The sequence below is a fragment of the Onychomys torridus genome, chromosome 22, assembly GCF_903995425.1.
Source record: "Onychomys torridus chromosome 22, mOncTor1.1, whole genome shotgun sequence".
Classification (NCBI taxonomy): Eukaryota; Metazoa; Chordata; class Mammalia; order Rodentia; family Cricetidae; genus Onychomys; species Onychomys torridus.
The window spans coordinates 25,651,291-25,671,876 of record NC_050464.1 but is presented as its reverse complement, the minus strand read 5'-3'; the positions used below and the strand labels follow the sequence as shown (position 1 = coordinate 25,671,876).

The 20,586-nt window shown below is 46.5% G+C and overlaps 1 protein-coding gene across 1 annotated transcript in view; it reads left to right on the top strand.

Moving 5' to 3' along the window:
* Tmem132c (transmembrane protein 132C) overlaps window positions 1-20,586 on the top strand; it is a 284,287-nt gene that overhangs the window by 238,259 nt on the left and 25,442 nt on the right. Inside the window, exon 4 of the mRNA XM_036171638.1 lies at window positions 14,195-14,378. Coding sequence (XP_036027531.1) covers window positions 14,195-14,378 — 184 coding nt within the window. The remainder of the gene's footprint in view (window positions 1-14,194; window positions 14,379-20,586) is intronic.

The window sequence follows — 20,586 nt, the reverse complement described above, 5'->3', positions numbered from 1 at the left end:
TGATGACTCTAGTTTGTGTCAAGTTGACATAAAACTAGTCAGCACAGAGTCTTTCTCACCATCTGACCATGACACTAGAGGTTGAGATGGTTTTTCTTGTTTACAAACTTTCCTGCTTGGGTATCTTATATAATATTTAATATATACTTGTGTACAATAACATATAGCATATATTTATATAATATTTATTTATATAAATTATAAGATAACAATTGCTGTGCGACAGGTAATCCCACTGTGTAGCTTTGCCCACTTCTCTACAGCTTGTAACAGGTCTGTCCTTAGGGCCAGACCCAGGTGGAACTGTGCCTGTTGGTCTGTGCCTACTGGTGACATCAGCAGGAGCAGCCAAGTGGCGGGCTGTACATGGGTGCAGCCCAATGGTAGCATGTACAAGGTGGCCTCATTTGTGTGATGGGCAGATTGGGCTTGACTGTGATTAGTGGAAGACAGTCAGGACTCACCTTGCTGATGCTTGCCCTTCCTCTTCCCATCATGACCTCCCGTGTATCCCACCACGGCAGCCTCAAGTGGTATGAGGCTACCTTCCCTAAAATGCAACAGACTTGCCTCCTGCACCCCTCCATCCAGGAAAGCAGGGAGGCAAGGCCTGAGCCCAGGATACATGGTCCACTGAGGGCCACGATGAAGATAAGACCTAGTTCACTGTCTTCATGCTTGTTGCTAGGAGACAAGCAGAGTCTCATAGGCTGTGGTCACTTTATTACAGGACGTAGGGCCATAGCCTGTTCGGCAACGAACCAGATTCATCCCTGATAAGACAATTACAAGTCTAATTACTTTTTAAGCACAGGAGGGAGATTTCTTCAGCGTGGCCACAGTGAGATGAGGAACAAAGAGATCCAGCCACCCCTCCCCACCACGTCCACCATCAGAACATCAGACATGAAATTAGGGCTTAAATAAAAAGCAGCAAATATGCATAACCAGGCAGTCCTTGAAGTGCGATCCCTGCCCATCAACGTCCCAGCTCCGAGATTTTCTGGAAGGACAACTGTTAAACTGTCAGTTTTTTTTCGAGGAGACATGTTCCTCTTCTGGCTGCTACAAGGGCTTCAGCTTTTTCTCCTCCTAGAGGACGATTCCTAGGGGACTCTAAGTTCTGGAAGTCCAACATTTTAATAGTCATATAACCAAAGGAAGAGAGAGGCCCAAGGCAGACCCAGTTCAAACGATGAACTTCTTGTGCCGAGTGAAGACAAATGGGAGGGTTGCTTGGTGTACCCTCTTGGCATTGGAAGTTGGTGCCCACTCCTTGGATGTCATTTTCATGATATGAAATTGTAAATGCCCAAACCCTGCAACACAGTGGACCTCTTCATGGGAGCATGCCCTGAGATGTCTCTACGTGTGTGTTCAGACAAGCCTATGGCGGTACTGTCTGCAACAGGTCAGATGCATTCTGACACTTCTATTAAGTGGAATAGTATGCAGTCAGTTAAAATGAGTTGTCTATATCCATTGGTCTGGAAATTTCTCTAAGAACTCTTGTGAAGTAGGAAAAGAAACAAAGTGTGGAGGGGGGTGTGGTTTATAACTCCCTGAGAGTGAAGAGTGGAAGGACGCTATAGCACGGGTGGATCGCGGGGACCTTCTCTCACACCCAAGGAACAATGCCTCAGCTTTCACTTGTGATAGGTCCCCTAGGGACTAGACTCAGAAATAGGAAGTAGAGGGTGGGTACCAGAGGCTGAGGGAGGGACAGCAGTTATCCAAGGTGGCAGGAGCTATGGAGATGGACACAGCAAGGGCTACACACCTCACCATGTGCCTGGGACATTGGATGTGCTCAGTGTGTGCACTGCGTACTTGCAGGTGGGATCCCACAGAAAATTATACTAAGTGTATTTTCTCACAGCTGAAAAATAAAAAGTGACAAAAGAGGGTCTGGCAAGATGGCTCAGCAGGCAAAGTTGCTTGCCACCAACCCTGTTGACCTGAGTTTGATTCCCAGGACCCACATAGTGGAAAGAGAGAACTGATGCCCAGAAGTTGTCCTATGATCTCCACACATGTGTCACAGCATGCACCAACACACACACACACACACACACACACACACACACACACACACACACACGCACGCACACAAATTCTTACCTGATAAGTGTTAAAGTTATAAGAGCCAGGAGGATGGCTCAGTGAATAAAGCATGATGACCAGAGTTTGGGGCCCCAGAACCCATATTGAAAGCTGGGAAGTAGACACGGGGGATCCCTGGGAGGAAGCTGGCTAGGCAAACTGGCTGAACTGAGCCCCTACTTCAATGAGCGGCCCCACCTCATTAAATACTGTTGAGAACAGTTAAAGGAGACACTGAATGCCACATGCACACACCACCCACACATGCACGTGCACCTGCTCACATCCGAACACAAGTACACACAGGCGTGCACACCACACACAAAGACACAAAGTAGGAGGAGTATGCTTGCAAATACAAAGCTGACCTCTGGAAAGCTACATAAGAAGATGTGGGAAATTAAATGTTTGGGAGTGGGAGGGAAGCTTAATTCTCATCCTCTTGTTTTGTGTTGTGTTTGCAGATTTTTTTGTTACTGTGTGAGTGCGCTACATTTAAAACTTTTTGAAATGTCAAAAAAAAGTCAAATAATTACCATAGCCAAGTATATCTGCTAGAGCCGTACATAGTAAATATATGCTACATGCTTACATGTGATTTATGGTATGTATTTATATAAGTATAGTTTTTATAAGTACACAATACGTATTAGAAAGATATATTTAGCAGAATATATTTAGCAATCTGTGACCTACTTTGCAAAGACCAGAGTTTTGTTCTGTTATGGTTAAAAATGACTATTAGCTACAGGGAGAGATGGGATTCGGGCTTGTACTTTTCCTCTATTACATAAGCAAATCAAACCGCCGCTCTACCACGTATATTTAACTACTCCTGAATGATGTGTGAGGCTTATCCTCCCCCCATCAACTCTATTTTTCTCCTCTCTCTTTCCCTTTTGTGAAAACCCATTGTGCCTTTTGTCAAAAGAAACTGAGGCAAATATTGACTAGGCAGCCAAGCCGAAGGCGGGGAAGGATGTCTCTCTTAAAAGCCACATGAAACCATGTCACTAAGTGGAAAGGGAATAGCCTGCAGCCCACACTCACTCTCTGTCTTTGGCTTCATTTTCTCCAGTCTTCTCGGTTCGAATTATCTGCAGCTGAACCCAGTTCACATCCTGGAGGCCATCCCTCAGCCCTGGCCTCACACTTGGTACATTAAAGGGTGCCCCCTTCCAGGCTTGGATGTTACTGCCCCGCCCTGTACCTTTCCTTGAGAGTGTTGTTCAGCTGAGGTACAGAAGCTATAGGCTGTGGGGAAAGAAGTGGAACTAAGGGCTTGAGGACCCCAGATTGAAGACATGTCACTCCCCAGACTTTGTGCACACACACTAAGGGAAGGGAAGTGTATCGTCCAGTTTTTCTACTGCTGTGATGAAATACCTAAGATAGGCAGTTAAGGGAGAGAAAGGTTATTTTGGGTTCATAGTTTCGGGGGCTCTGGTCCTTGATCAACTGGCTCTCTTACTCTGGGTTTGAGATGAAGAAGACTCTCACGATGGCAGGGCATGTGGTGCAGAAAGTGGCTTACTTCGTGGTTGCCAGGAAGCAAAAAGCATAGGAAGGAGCTGCAGACAAAGGCTCATCCTCCAAAGACACACCCCCATTGATGACTGTGGGGCGGCTACCCACCAACCCCACTGTTCCCCAGAGTTTTCTTGAGTGAGAGCAGCAGGAAATATTAGTTGGGTTTAGAGTGTGGGGATAAACAGATAGAAAATACAGGATAGCCTCAAGAGGGCCTGGAACCTATTCCAATGAGCCCCAGCTGTCTGTGCCCCAGGGTATTTATAGAAATGCCAAGGGGCGGTGCAAAAGACCTCTCCCCAGCACAGCCAAGGGCAGACCATCTCAGACACCTGCACTCAGGCCCGTGGTCCAATCGTCCTCTCTATGCAGACCTGCTGGGTAAAGCCATGAGAAACCTGAATATGGGCTCCCACAGATGACTTCCTCCATCTTTGCCCTTTCTCCCCAAGTTTCCATTGTCACCAGAAATACCTTAAAAGTTGACCTTGGGTCCATACACTGACTGGATTAGAGATCTCATGCTCACTGCCCACCTATGAACACCCCTCAGGGAGAACCAAGCCTTCAGCACATTAATCTTGGTGAGTATACCTCATGTCACAACTATAACAGGAAGAATTTCTCAGTGTGGGGTTATGTTGTCTGTGCTTGTGCTCAGATACTCTGTCCTTGGATGCTGGCGACAAGGGTCATCAGAGGCCAAATAAGACACAAAGCATCACCACTCAAAGTACGTCGGAAGATAATGCCTCAACCCACTCTGGCTACTCAGAATTGCCTGGCTGGCTCCTGAATGACAGGAGGAAGATGTTCCCAGTCTGCATCTTGGAGAACAAGATCAGGGTCTCAGCAGACTCAGGATGTCTGGGAACAGTTCCTTCCTCCTGGACACAGTCTTCCATTCTAACCACTCAGAAAAAGAGGAGCATACAGCTCTCTGAGTCCCTAAATTCATATATGGAGGCCCCATCCTCAGGACCTAACCCTCCCAGCACCCACCTCTATCCATCACTTAGGAGATTAGACATCAGCATATGAACCCAGACCTCAAGAGATGGCTGCATTGGGGCTGTGTTTACAACAGCACAAACTCCATCAAATCTCAGAGTGAGAAAGAACCTCATCTCAGTTCTCTCCAGATACTTCTGGTGAGCCCTGATGAGAAGCAGCCTGTGGCTCAGTGTTCTTGAATAAGATCTCATGAGTGCATCCCATGACCCATTCCATATAGGCTTTGAGTCCTATGTTCAACTTAATGTACTAATATAAAATTCTCTGTAAATGAATAAATAAACAAATATAAGCTAAAGTGTGTGTGTGTGTGTGTGTGTGTGTGTGTGTGTGTGTGTGAGAGAGAGAGAGAGAGAGAGAGAGAGAGAGAGAGGAAAACCAATGCAAACAACAGCACAATTGAGTACTTGGAAGTGTGACTTTGTTGGAGTGGGTATGGCCTTTTTTGGAGGAAGTATGTCACTGTGGGGGTGGGCTTTGGGATTTCCTATGCTCAGGATACCACCCAGTGTCTCAGTTGACTTCCTATTGCTTCCAAGATGTAGGACTCTCAGCTACTACTCCAGCACCATGTCTGCCCATCATGCTCCCCGCCAGAATGCTAAAGGACTGAACCTCTGAAACTGTAAGAGAGCCACCCTCAAGTAAATGTTTTCATTTGTAAGAGTTGCTGTGGTCATGGTATCTCTTCACAGCAATTGAAGACACTAAGACACTCCCCCTAACTAAGACACTCCCCCACTCTCAGAACCTATTTGTTGCCAATAGGTCAGTAATAAGGGGTAGAGCCCTGTGAGCCCTTTGCTCATGCATTCATAGGTAGCTGTTGAGGGGACCCACAGTAAGCATGGCTGAAGACAAACTGGCCTCTTTACGAGTTTTCATTTCCTTTCCTTATTCCATTCTGTTGAGTTTACTATCTGCTGAAAACACCGGAAGGTTTTTACTTAAGAGTCCAGGTTCTTGGCCCCTCTTCAAAAGCCAGAAGTCTGGGAAGCTGGTGGTCATTCCTTGGCTGGGGCCATGTATGCCACAAATCTGCCATCTTCAGCACCCAGGCTGCTCAGTGCCATCTCACACTGCAGCAGCAGGCTTCCTGTGCATGCTTCCTTCACTGTTTACATCCCTGGGCTCCCCCTCTGTTCTTGTTCCTCCCATTGGGCCAGTGGGGAGCTGAGTATGGAGCCTTGGACCCAGTGAGGTAGCTTCTGGTTTGAGTCTTAATGGTTCACCACACGCACTAACAATCCCTGATGAATACAAGGGCTTAGAAATATGTCCTGGGGGTGGAGTTAGAGAGATGGCTCAGTGCTTAAGAGCGAGCTGCTCTTCCAGAGGACCCAGGCTCAGTTCCCAGCATCCATGTGTCACAACTATCTGTGGTGCCAGCTCCACAGGATCCAATGCCCTCTTCTTGCCTCCACAGACACCAGGCATGCACATGGTATACACACACACACACACACACACACACACACACACACACACACACACATTCATACACATAAAATTTTTAAAAATATAAATCTTAGAAACTTATTAAAAGAAATAAATGCTCAGTGGATGGATGGATGGATGGATGGATGGATGGATGGATGGATGGATGGACAGATGGACGGATGGATGGATGGATGGATGGATGGATGGATGGACGGATGGATGGATGAATGGGTGATAAGTGAAAGAAGTACCCCATGGTCTACAAAGGAGGTGAATTCAAACCTTTCCAGTGCTCACCTCTCTCTGTTACAGCATGCTGGCTGATGTGCTCAGAGCCCACATTCTGAGTGCTGAGGCCTGCATGTCAGAGAGAGCTGCAGGCTCCTTTCTGTATTCCCAATGACACTTTTCCTGGGTCCCCAGTTAGAAAAACAATCAGGAATCACTTTCACACCACTGCATTTGAAGAGGAGCTTCCTGAAGCCCAGGCTACCCACAGTGGAACTGGCTTCCTCAGGAGGTATGGGGATCCCTGTGGCCCCAGAAATGTCAATGGAGGCTAAGGAATCACCTGTCAGGTATAGGTGTCAAGAAAACCAAAGAGGGACAGCTGCCTTGTGGACTGAAGAGAGCAGCACATGGCTGGCAAGCTCCGGCCTCCACACAGTGAGAGCTCTCAGGTCTTAGGTCTGTTCTTTATGAACCATTTAACATGAGGGTCCTGACCATTCCATTTGTCTTTGTCAAGGATCAGAGGGCAGTACCCTTTTGAGGCAGGTGGGGGCATGTTTTTCTCAGGCTCTAAATACCAAATTTTACCATAGCAAAGCCTGTGACTGCAATGGAGTGCAGTGAGGTGACAACCATGGCTACGTGAACCTCCACAGCCCCATCTTCCATATCTTTTCATCATTGTTCTCTCTTTTACTTTCTCTTCTTCCCCATTTCCTTCTCTCTTGTCTCTCTGAACCAACACCGCCCCCCATACACACACACACACAGGCCTAAGGACACTTCCCCAGCATTTCAGTCACTAACAGATGCCAAGTGTGGTGGCCCACAGCGGCAATTCCAGCACCGGGGAGGTGGAGGCAGAAGTATTGAGAGTTCAGGGTCAGTCTTTATAAAAGGTTTGAGGCTAGTCTGAGCTATATGAGTAACAGTCTCAAAAAAATTACACACATATGTATTATTATATATGTGGATATATATGTATGTGGATATATATGAGGAATAACAGTGTGCATATTTTCCCTGGCTGCTCGGACATTTGCATGGAAAGTGAACAGGAAGATCTGGGAACTCTGGTCCTTGAGACAGGGACTTGCCTCTGCATGAGGCTGGTGCTCATTCCTATGACTTGTTTCAAGGGCTGTGATGCTGATATTAATTAGATGCCCAGCACAGTATGTGTACACCATCAATACTGGTTCATAACCCTCTCCTACTTAATCCAGTTTCCAGTCGCCTGAGCATCATTGTGAATGGATGACATACAGCTGTGAACACAAATGTTTTACCTCCCTGCACTGCTTCAGAACATTTGGATTCTCACCTCCTCTCTCTACCTCTCTCTCTTTCTCCCCTCCTCCATGTCTATCTCTATCTCCCTCTTCTCCATCTCTCTCTCTCTCTGCCTTTCTCCCACTGTGTCCCCCACCCCCTGCCTGTCTAGTGGACTCAGAGCATAGGCTCCCATGCTGATACTGAAGCATTAAGGCTATGAAGGTACTTTCTCTAATCCTAAAATAAGGATTATTCTGAGACCAGTTAAGACAACAAGTCAGGGAACCAGGCATTGGTGGCGCATGCCTTTAATCCCAGCGCTCAGGAGGCAGAGGCAGGTGGATCTCTGTGAGTTCAAGGATAGCCTGGTCTGCAGAGCGAGATCCAGGACAGTCACCAAAACTACACAGAGAAAACCCTGTCTTGAAAAAAAAAAAAAAGAAAAGAAAAGAAAACAAGACAGGAGAAGCAGTGAGGCTAGGTGTGAGCCAAAGCCTGTCATTAGAGGCTCAAGTGCCGCTTCCTGGATTCTATCTTCCTGAATGGTGTTACCCTCTCCCAGCAGCCTCTTAGAATAGCCAGACAGAAGGGCCAGCACACAGGACATGTGCTCAGGAGGCCGTTACTGTGGCTGGCTAGCTGGTCTGTTGTCGAAAAGTATTCCCTCTGCCCCACACAGACACTTGAGGTGAGAAACAGCCACCAGATTTGCTGCTGTTCTATCTCTTTGCACATTGCAGATGTACAGTTAATCTCTCTTCAGAGAATACATACTGCCGATTGCAGGTGAAGGGAGCCAGAGACCTCCCAGCCCAGCACCTAGAGGACCCACCACGGCTGCCCCTCCCAGACAGAGAGAGCACCATGACCCAGCTGTCACGGCTGCTTTGCAACAACACTCCAGCATCCAGAGGACCCTGGGACCAAAACCATTTTTCAGCAGGATGATGTTTTCCATCTCCAGTGTGAACACAGTATTATCCAATTCCCCACAGCCTGCAGACTAGGAGTCCCCTAAACAGAGTTTACTCTAAGCCAAAATTACAGCCTTTAAACTGATTTCTCAAAGGATGTGGTTCATTTCAGCCTCTTTTTTTCTCCATTCCAGCTGCTTCCAAGACACCTAAGAAAGGCTTTTTCTAAATTGGAAGTCCCGTTGGACAGCCTCAGCTAAGCAACTACAGCTTCCTTGCTTTGTATCCTTGTATCTCTCTCTATGACAACTGATTTGGGGATGGGACGCTAGGCTCTGGGGGTGGCATCCCAGGCTGGAGGGACTGCTGTCCAGGGGACACTCCTTTTCAAGGTGAGCTCAATGGTCAGTGGAGCACAGTGGGGAAGATCATTGGATCCTGTATCTATTTTTCCATTTGCTGCATTTTTTGTTGTTGTTAATACCTGATTCTCATGCAGGGTCTGGCAGAGGGTATTTGTTTAAGGCATTTGATGCCTTTGAAGCTGGGCACCCTGGTGTCTGAGCTCCAGGATGTTTATAGCCTAGGGAATATGCTGTGACTTCCAGGAGACCTGGGAAGCAGAGATTTCTTCCCAATGTCACTTCGCCAAATTTCAGCTTACCAGTATGTCACTGTCAGGTGGGGGGTAGGTTGTGCTGAGTGTTAGCACACAGCCCTGAGGCCATCTGGATATTTATTTTCCATAGCTAATGCTTACAAAAGGGGAAATGGGGACTCAGGGAGGCTCAGGGGTAAAGGATAAGTCACCAGGTGTGGTGGTGACACACACCTTTAACCTCAGCAGTTAACAGGCAGAGGCAGGTGAATCTATGTCAGTTCCAAGATAGCCAGTAGCCAGGGCTAAACAGTGAGACCCCGTCTGGAAAAAAAAAATAAGACAAACACAAAAATACAATCTGCTAGTATGAAGTGACCAGAGGGAAGTAGATATAAGATGGTGACCCCCACAGCAAAAACCTCAAAGCAGTCTGGCCAGCCAGAATCCCCTTGCAGGGATCATAGTGGATCATTCCTTTGCCAATCATTCCTTCTCTTCTTGTATATTGTGTGTGTGTGTGTGTGTGTGTGTGTGCGCGCGCGCGCGCGCGCGCGCGCACATGTGGCATTCATGTTCATGTGGGTACACATGTATGCATGCACATGGAAACTAGAGGACAACCTTAGCTATCACTCCTCAGGTGCTGTCCACACTCACTGGGTCCCAGAGCTCTCTGAGTAAGCTATGGTTCCTGAACAGTGAACCCCAGAGATCAGCCTGTTTCTGCTTCCCCAGCACTGGTGTTATGAGTGTATTTCATTCATCACACCTGGCTTTTTTTTTTCTCTCTCTCTCTCTAAGTTCTGAGACTTGGACTCAGGACCTCACCAGCTGAGTCATCTCCAGCCCCTCACCTCTCTTCTTGGTGTGCTTTTTGACAAGTAGCAGGGAGGGCACATAACTTCAGGTTAGCCCCACTAGCCAGGCAGAAGAAGGAGGAGTCAGAAACTCGCCCATCCCTCCCTCCAGGCTCTGCACTGTGAGAGAACAGAGACACCTAAGGAGGAAGTCCAGCTAGGTATCCAGTCATCCAGTCCAGGTTAAGCACCTCAAATTGGAGGACAGAAATTGTTAGTGTGAGTGAGTGTGGTGTGTACCCCAAACCCATCAGCATGCCAAATACAACACATCTGTAGTCATAGTAAAACCACCTTCTCCCATTGGTTGCTCTGAAGCTTATTCTTGCTCCTGGTCTGAGGGGATACAGGCAAGGCAGAGCAGGGGCTGTTTTGCAACGGGAGCTTGGAGTAACTCTTTCTATCCTGCTGGCAGTCAACAAATCAAAAGCAGGGTCCAGCTATCAACCTCAAGGCTCACCACCCCGAGAACTCACTTCCTCCATGAGGACCCACCTCCCCAATGTCTCAAGACCGCCCCAGAGCAGCACCTCCTGCTCAGAACCAAGCAGTTCAGATGTGTGAGCCTGGGAAGTGGGGGTGGGGACATGTTCATGTTCAAACCACAGTACCTCTCAGCCCTAGTGGAGTCCCTGCTGCTTGGAAAATGGATGCCAATGAAGAGAAGCCTGGGACAAGAAAGGAGCCCCAAGGCTTGCTAATATGCATTGGTTGGGCCACTCTCTGTGTCTTTAAGCTAAGTGACTGGGGAGTGGACAGCAGGAGTCTGGGAGGTCTCCAAGGCACTCTCCCACCCACTGTCAACTACAGGGACTCCATAGTGTTTCCAACACTCAGCCTCTGAGTGTCTCCAATGGGTGCCTGGCAGGGATCTGCTTACTAAATGCTTGATGGATGGATGACTAGAGAGTGCATGGGTAGAGGAGGCCTTCTGTTCTAGAACTAAAAAACTTTCCTTCATCCCCCTCAGGGCCCTTTTGTCTCAGCAGTTAGCGCTGCCACAGAGACCCGCAACTCATCAATTACAAACATTAACTGTAAATTACACTTTTGCATAGTTAATTCAGACTCCTCATTATGTACTTAGCAGAGCTTAGCAGGCGTAAAATTCAATAGCAAGCTTTGGAGTGGATCCAGCGTCTGTCCTCTGTGATATCTGGAAAATGCAAAGTTTTAGGAGTGGACCTCGGAGCGTGTCTTCTCTGGAAGGTCTCCAACAGACTCTGCTTTTTGCTTTTTTTTTTTTTTCCTTTGGAATGGGTTCAGCCCTTCTGGAAAAGCTGATAGCTTCAAAGCCTGCCTCCACCCTCCTTTCTAACAAAATGGAGACTCTCCCCCTCCTGGGTAGAAATGAATATTAACCTGACTACTGGAAGGAAAAGTGTGAATATCAGGAAGGCAGGCTCCCGGAGCAGTCACTCATCTATTATTCATTTGACAAACATTTACTGCGTGCCTCTGGTAGGTCAGCATGGTGATGTGTCATTTGAAGGTAATGGAAGAATACCATACCACTGCTGCTAGAGAGCTTGAATTGGTGAAGGGAGATGTGGATATTGAACTCCCAAGTGGAGATAAATTCAACCTGGGTTGTGTGGCCATGTAAATGAAGGGTGGATCCCAAGCAACAGGGGTCCAATGACATGAGTGGATGGGCTGTGGGGAGCAGGGTCATAAGTGATCCTGTGGGAAATAAATTATTACAAATGGCCTGAGTGGAAGTATGTCTGAGGTGCCTGAATGGTAGAGGCAGCCAGGGTGGGGTGTCCTAAAGAAGAAAGGAAGGGAAAAGAGATTGAGAAAACAGAGAAGGCTAGGGAGTCCTGTTGTCAGGACTGGGGAGATGAAAGGATTGTGGGTCTCAGCCCCAGGTGCAGAAGGCTGGCTCAGGAAAGGCCTGTGCGGAGCTTAACTTCAGGTACCACACACAGACGGTAGATTTGCAGTCTCACCCTCTAGAGGACGGGAGAGTGTGCGACTCCAGTAATTTGCTTCAGTCAGTAAAGTGCTTGCCATACAAGTATGGGGACTTGATCCCCAGAATCCATGTAAAACAACAGGGCATCCCTCTAGCTCTGTTTGTTTATTTTTTTTTAAGATTTATTTTATATATACTCTGAATGGGAGCCACTGACAGAGAGGATCAAGACAGCGGAGTGTGTGTGTGTGTGTGTGTGTGTGTGTGTGTGTGTGTGTGTGTGTGTGTGTTTGAATGTGAGGCACAGACTTCACTAGACCTGTTTTTTCTAGGATTCTAGCTTTGCACGTGCATGCGTGTGCGCGCGCGCGCGCACACACACACACACACACACACACACACACACACACACACACACACACACACACCATGCTTTTGGCCATCTCCCCTCCATTTTTTTTTCTCTCCTCCTGTTCTGCTCAATGTGGGGCACTTGTTCAGTTCCCTACTTTCTCAGTCAACTCAAAGTAGAGCCTGCAACTCAAAGCCATACTCTTCAGCACCATGGAGAGAGCTCATTGGAAAGCTGCTTCTGTGGGCAGGGTGGGAAAGAGATGTTTGTGTGTTCGAGACTGCACTTGAAGCAGAATGGATAAACTATAACCCATACCAGACAGTACTGTGACACGGTTACTCAAATTCCTCCCCCACCCCAGGCTGGGAAGCTAAAGTCCCTTTGGTGTTAATTCATCCTTAGGCTCTGTTTTCTTACAGATGAGTCCAGTGGACAAGAGGTTTAGAAAATTGGGTTTTCGATGATCTGAAATTTTTCATGACTACTAGGGGGATTTATTTACTTTCAAGTAACTGCTTTATTTTAAGCCAATTTTGAAAATTTTCCTTCAAGAGTTACATCTGTAAATCCACACCATTGATTTTTATCAAGCAGTAGTTCCTGGCTCTCTCTGGAGTTACCTAAGTGTTTAAATCTCTCTCTTCATTGCACCAACATCACCAGCCCATATTGGGCGGGAGCTCTTGGTCTCCTGAAGGCAGATGCTTAGAGACAGTAGAAAAGTTCTGGCCACAGGATGAACTGATTCCTTTTCTTTGTCTCTGTCTTCCACCAGCAAGCATATACAGGGACATCTGAGTGAGGGTATGAGACACAGAGCTGGACGAATCAGGTTCATGCATGGCACTGAGTTTGTTATTTGGGGCCATGAACTGTATCATCTCCTTTTTAAGACAAGGTCTCATCTATCCCAGGTTAACCTTGAAATCATAGTATATAATCAGGATGACCTTGAACTCCCATCCACCTGCTCCAACTTTCCAAGGCCTAGGATAACAGGTGTGCACCATCTTTCCTGGTAGATCCAGTGCTGGGAATTGAACCAGGGGCTTTGAGCATGCCAGGCAAGCACTCTACCACTAGAGCAACATCCAAACTCCATGGGTCAGTTTTAAAAGTACATATTTATGGTGGTTCCCCCACCTGAGCATGACTTTGGAGTCCAATCATACTTTTTAAAAAAAGTGTTATCTGGACATGGTAGTGCACACTAATCCCAGAACTCAGGAAGCTAAGCCAGGAGATTTCTACAAGTTTTGAGTCCAGCCTGATCTATAGAGTGAGCTCCAGGCCAGCCATGGCTATAAAGTGAGCCTTTCTCTCAAAAACAACCCAAAGACCTCATCCCTACATGCACGGATCAGTGCTCAGTGTTTAAGAATTTTTGCTTGGATCCATGGCTTGTGGGTACTGCTCTGTCTTAGCTCCCAACTCTCTAATTTGAAAGTGACATCATGCTTCAAGTACCTGGAGCTGTCTCTGGAGGTAGCCTTTCCAGCCTCTAATTCTGAGCACAATTATCAGATTGGGGGGTAAAGGGAGAGAAGGATACCTCAAACACCATCATATTAAAGCCATTTCCTATTGTTTGAATCTTAGATGGTCTTTTAATAAAAAACCCAGAGTCAGATATCAAGGTGAAAGCTGAAAGATCAGAGAAGCAGAACAGCCAGCCACTAGTTCTTACCTCTACAAAATTCTCAGCCTAAAGAGAGTGAGTTCCTGTTTCCTCATGCCTTATATACCTTTCTCTACTCTGCCATATTGCTTCCTGGGAATAAAGGTGTGTGTGCATCCCAAGCAAAGGCATGAGATCTCAAGTGCTGGGATTAAAGGTGTGTGCCACCACTGCTTGACCTCTATGTCTAATCTAGTGGCTGGCTCTGTCCTCTGATCCTCAGGCAAGTTTATTAGGGTACACAATATATCACCACAATTTCTTTCATTCCCTTGCAGAAGCAGCAATCTGTTCAACGAGGTCATGCAGATGAACTTTGAGATCACCAGTTTCAGCAGCCTCTCAGGGACACAGCCCATCACATGGCAGGTGGAATACCCAAGGAAGGGGACCACAGACATCGCTGTGTCCGAGATCTTCATCAGCCAGAAGGACCTGGTCGCCATTGTCCCCCTTGCTATGGTAAATCATGCTGTCATGGCAGCCTTTACATCCTACTGATTAACAGTACCCCTGCATGCTTCCTCTTTCCCAGGTCATCACTGCAATTATTTTATGTGTAAGGGACCCTCATCTTCCTCCATCCTGGAAGTGGCAACATTACCTTTCAGTAGCTAAGCTTCTCAGATAATGCTGTCATGGTACTAGCCACGTCCACATTCCAAAGTCCTTGTCTCTTACTTCTAAATTAAACCACTTCAGCTCTCTTTTTCATGGTCCTATTTATATGAAAACTTCAGGCTGATGTGTGTCCTGGTCAGGATGAACTGGGCTAGGCTGTGGCAACAAGTGAACTCAAATCTCAAAGACCCGAGTCAACTAAAGTTATTCTTGATTATATGGCATCATGTGAATGGCAAATGTGCTGGTTAGCTTTAACTGTCAACTTGACACAACCTAGCATCACCTGGGAAGTGATTCTTAATGAGGAACACTTGTCTAGATCAAGTTGGCCTAGAGGCATGTCTGGGGGGGGATTGTTTTGATGGTCAGCCATGGCAGAAAGACCCATGCTGAATGTGGATAACACAATTTCATGGACTGTGGAAGAGTGAAGAAAATGGGCTATGCATGGGCAAGCAGGCAGCATGGGTAAGTGTTCGCCTCTCTGCTCCGGACTATGGATGTGGCGTGTGACAAGCTGCTTGAGTCCCTGCCTTGACTTCCCCTCAATGGGGGACTGTAACCTGGAAGTGTAAGCCAAATAAGTCCTTTCTTCCCTAAGTGGCTCTTGTTAAGGATGTTTCATTATAGCAATAGCAAAAAAAAAAAAAAAACAAAGACAGCAGGGGAATCCTGTGTCATGCAGCCCTTGAGAGCTGTTCCCAGCACCTCCCTGTCCCTGCCTGAAAGAGGCAGCTGCTTTATCCCACTTCCCTTGGCCCAAAGACAAGGCTCTCAATAGCCAAGAAGCCAGAGGACAATGTACAGTGGACAGGCCACATGGACTTACAGAGCCTTGTGCTTCTCCATCCCACCTGTGATGGGGTTGGGTTGCAAATTATGTGTCAACCTTCTGTCGCTCTCATTAATGAGCTCTTATCAGCAAGGATCCTATTTAATTAATAAGAGATTATGGGAAATGAATTGATCAGGATTCTTCAGTATATATAGGAGATAAACCCAACCCACTTTGAACTTAAAGTGTTTCTCAAACACCTGTGAGTACACATTGTGTGATTTAGAAGATCTACCTGGAGTCTTTTAAGGCCTCCTAGGAAAGGTTATTGGTGATGGTGGGCAGACTACACTCTGGATGCTCCCGGACCTCAATTTCTCTGTTAGCAACATCAGACTGCCCCTGGCAAGACCATAATGGTGTCATCCCCCAAGGAAGAGTGAGACCCTCACTGCCAATCACTCAGTAAGCCCCCTGGGGAAGCTCTGGTTTAGAAGCATTGGTCTAGAGAGATGGTGCTGTAGTTAAGAAGGTTAATTCTGCTCTTTCAGAGATCCTGAGTTGAGTTCCTAGCTCTAACTGCTTGTAACTCCAGTTCAGGGGATCTGATGCCCTCTTCTGGACTCTGCAGGCAGTGCACTTACATGTGCACATATACACACACAGACACACATATATACACACTTTAAAAAATGAAGAAGAATAAGGGCTGGAAAGATGGCTCAGAGGTTAAGAGCACCGACTACTCTTCTAGAGGTCCTGAGTTCAATTCCCAGCAACCACATGGTGGCTCACAACCATCTGTAATGAGATCTGGTGCCCTCTTCTGTATACATAATAAATAATTTAAAAAAAAATAAAAAAGAATAAATCTTTTGAAGCATTGTCCTGGCTTGGCCTTGTGCCCCCCTTTAGTCATTCATCAAAGACAAAGTGTATGCTACACTCCGCTTGCCAGGCCTAAAGCTGTGTCACCCAGAGCAGGTATGCAGTCAGACTCAGCATAGGTAGGCATGATACATCATGGGAAAATCTGGCTCTTACTGTAAGGTGGGAGACAGACACTAGCCAGACACAACAGACACCATCCCACATGTTGTCTGCCACATTTGTTAACTTGGAGAAGGTAGAGAGTGTTTGCTCATGACTTTATTTTTCAGATGCTGTGGACTAAATCCAGGCCTTGTACACAGTTGACAAGCACTTGATCTCTGAGCCACAAAAGTTTCATTAGGGAGGTCAGCTGACTTTGAACTCATTGTATAACCTAGACTCACTTCAAAGTCTCAATCCCCCTGCCTCAGCCCTCATGGTCCTGAGATTATGGATGTGCATCACCACACCTGGCTCATTCTTGGCTCTGAATATGTACCATAACCCCAGGTAACCCTCCACCTTATGCCTGACCTTGATTCCATTTCTACATTTTTAAACAGTTTTGCTTGTGTGCTTAAAAACTCTTAAATATTTACTGTGTGGCCCTTTGAGGGCGGGAGGGTTACAGATCTGCATCCTAGACTTTGTGCCAACATCTATTACAGAACTTAAGTGCCCAATTCCTATCCTGCCTATTTCAGGAAGCCATTCAAATACTTTGAAAAGCAAAGCCATTATAAGGATATAAGATATTATTACAGCCCATTGTCAACAACACGTGAGTCCTTCATGAAATGAGATGTCATTATTGTGGTTATTGTGTTTTCCCAGTGCTTTTAAGACAAGAAGAAATCACTCCTCGTGTCATACCCCAAATCCTTTTGTCTACAAGCTAGCCCAAGAGAATTCAGACAGGCTTCATGCCTCAGTCACTGCCAGCGGCGTCTCTATGGGCCCAGCATGCCTGCAGCTTGCATCTGACCTCTAGGCTCGGTGTTCATCTGTGTTGTGCTGACCTGAGATACAGGACTTGACTGTGACTATACAACACAGTGTAGAGAATTCAGACCAGTTGTCAGTGGGGTATGGATGTGCACACCTAGAATCCCAGTCCTCAGGCTGAGGCAGGAGGATTCTGCCTCAAGAGCATTCTGTTCAAGGCCAGCCTGAGCTACATAGTAGGACCTTACCTCCAAAGTTAAATAAAAAGCTGTGCTAATGGAAGGGCTATAGATGAAATGGCTCAGAGGCACTTAAAAACTATGTTATGGCATGGACATTTTTAAGTACCAAAATGTTTTGGGGGATTCAATATTTATGAAGAGAAGGGATAACCATATCAGAAAGTGGGTTTTTTTAAACTAAAGTGAGATTAAGTACATTTATAACTAGCCCCCAACAAAAAATATTTATTGATAGTAAGTAGGAACAGAACTACAGATACACTCAAAGATGAGAATTTTTGTTACTGTTGTTTTGTTTTTTTTATTTTTTATTTTTTTTTAATACTGGGATTGAACCTATGACCTCATGCATACTTGGCACACACCACTGAGTTACAGCTCTTTTTTTATTTTGAGACAGAGTCTTACTATGTTGCCCAGGTTAGCCTTGAACCCATTCTGTAGTCTAGGCAAGCCTCCAACTGGCAATCCTCCTTCCTCAGAATCTCAAGTAGCTGGTAATAACAGACCTAGCTAAAGAGTTTTAAAAAGGAAAGAGAGAAAAAACAAACAGGGTGAAGCAAGCCCCCTGCTGCCTATTGGCAGCTGGGTCTGCCTTTGAAAACATTGAGTAGGGGCTGGAAAAATAGCTCAGAGGTTAAAAGCACTTGCTGCTCTTGCAGAAGACCCCAGTTCAGTGCAGCACTCGCCATGAGTGACTTCACCACTGCTTTGAACTCTAACTCCAGAGGATCCAACATCCTCTTCTGACCTCAAGGGACACCCCCACACATGTGACTATGTATACATATATAAAAATAAAATAAATATTCATAAAAGGAAAAGAAAACAAGTGCATTTCTCAGGATGCTATTCATCTTAAAGAAAACAGCCTTCAGAAAGGTCCGGCAGGGGTCATAAAAGAGGAATTCATTTTTCTTGGATGTTCTTGCCTAAACATCACAACTTCCCAAACCATTCTTCAGTGCATGAAGGAAGCTGGGCACAGGAAGAGCCACCAGCAGACTGTACCATCATGCCTGAGTGCCTAAGCCCCCCAAGCCCTGAGTAGGCTACATGCATGGGTCTGTAAGAGCCCAGTCAAGGCAGAAGCCTGTCCGTCCCATGCAGTGCTGTTTACTCTAAGAAACTGTGACTATTAAACCATGGTAGCTGGTCCCAATGCAGCTTGCTCAGCTCCATCTCCAGACAGCTATATGCTGCTCTTCCTATCAGCATCCTTTCCCTGAAGGACCCTCTCCCTACCTGGAACCCTCCTCATTCTCACACCAGGCTTGGGGTAGAGGTATGAGTCTAGGAAAGACCAAGAACATGCCAGGGCTGTGTGTGGGTAGCATGAAACTGGAGAATCACTTGGGCTGTCAAATATATTTTGGGGTAATCATTTCTTCTGTGTAGAAAAGAAGTATTGCTCTGAGTTGCTTGAACAGGAACAGAGGTCAGGTTTGGGCTCATTGGGACTCATTTCCATGTGACGGGAGAGAGGGGCTGGTAAGGGGCCATAGACTCTCAATAGAATCCATTGAGCCTCATGGAGCTCCCACACCATACCCAGCTCTGTGGTCATCCATCCTGGGTGGACAGGAAACAGGTACTCCTCCCTTTGTATAACCTGGCATGCTGGTGGGGCTGCCCTCATGGATAGGTCTTACATAGGAGAGATGGGACTTACCAGTGGCTAGATGAGTGTAAGGGGATTTGTTGTCCCAAACTGTCCCCCTACCTACAATTTTTTTTTTTAAATGGGAGAAAAATATCCCTACTTTGGGCCAGGCATGATGGCATATGCCCTTAATCCAAGCACTCAGAGTTCAAGGCCAGCCTGATCTAAAAAGCAAGTTTTAGGCCACTCAGAGCTACATAGTAGGATCTTTTCTCTGAAAACATTTTTTTTTTTTTATTAGAAACCCTAACTTTTTGGCCGAGTCAAGACAAAAACAGTTCTCATTTGACAGATACAAGAAATTGCCTTTCCCAAGACTGAGGAATCTTGATTGGATTTTCCCGTGTTGGCCAGGTTACTCGGCGTTTTTGATGAATTTCAAACCATCACCCATTACAGATACAGACTGAAGACAAAGTCATTTTCCTTGATCTGAACTTGGGTTATGTTCGTGGACTTCCTGTGACACATCATAGTCTCTGCATAAGATCATACTAAAAATAAAGTATCAGTCAGCGGGCTGGTGAAAGGGATCTGAGTCTATGGACCGCTGAGTTTTCTCCTCTGGGGATCAGGAGCTCCATGGGGCATGTGTGATGCCACTGTGCATGGGTGCTGTGTGGTAAGGGGCCCGTAGCATGAGCTCTCTACTGAGACCCACACCACTTCACTGACCTGGACCTACCTGCTGGGAGTCTGTGTGAGCCAGGCTAGTTGCTCTGTACCCCCAATGCTGAGGGCACTGCAGGCACAGAATTCTGATGTCAGGTTCATCGGTGGCTGGCATTCAGAGATAATTAGTGGGAGTCGTTGCCTATCTCATTCCCCCAAGAGAGTCCGTGACAATCCAACTCTGTAACGCTTTGTTCCCAACACAGCATGAACCTGACCTTGTTTGGAAATTGTGGTTTGGAAATGTCATGATATGGAGTTGAGGCTCTCCTGGATTAGGGTAGTCCCCGAAGCCAGTGACTGGTGGTGTTCATCACTGGAGTATTCACAAAGGCCGGGTGGAACCAGCCTTTACACCTGCTGTTTGTCGTGCCAAAAGCCTCTTGTCAATACCCAGATTGTTGCTCCTCCTCACATTGGTCAAGTCCCTGCTTAAGTCTTCCCAGGTCTATCTCAGCACCTTGCTTAGAAGAATGACCCAGTCACTGTTGCTTGAGAGCTTCTCTTCAGGTCCTACCAAGCCCCAGCAGTCCCATAGCCCACTTATAAAATAAATACACAGACTCTTATATTACTTATAAACTGTATGGCTGTGGCAGGCTTCTTGTTATCTACTTCTTCTATCTTAAATTAACCCATTTCTATTCATCTATACTTTGCCATGTGGCTCGTGGCTTACTGGTACCTTACATCTCCCTTGTCATTGGTGGTGGCTGGCAGTGTCTTCCTTCTCAGCCTTCCACTTCCCCTAATTCTCTTCTCTGCTTGTCCCACCTATACTTCCTGCCTGGCTACTGGCCAATCAGTGTTTTATTTACTAACCAATCAGAGCAACACATTTGACATACAGAACACCCCACAGCAAGTCACCCTACA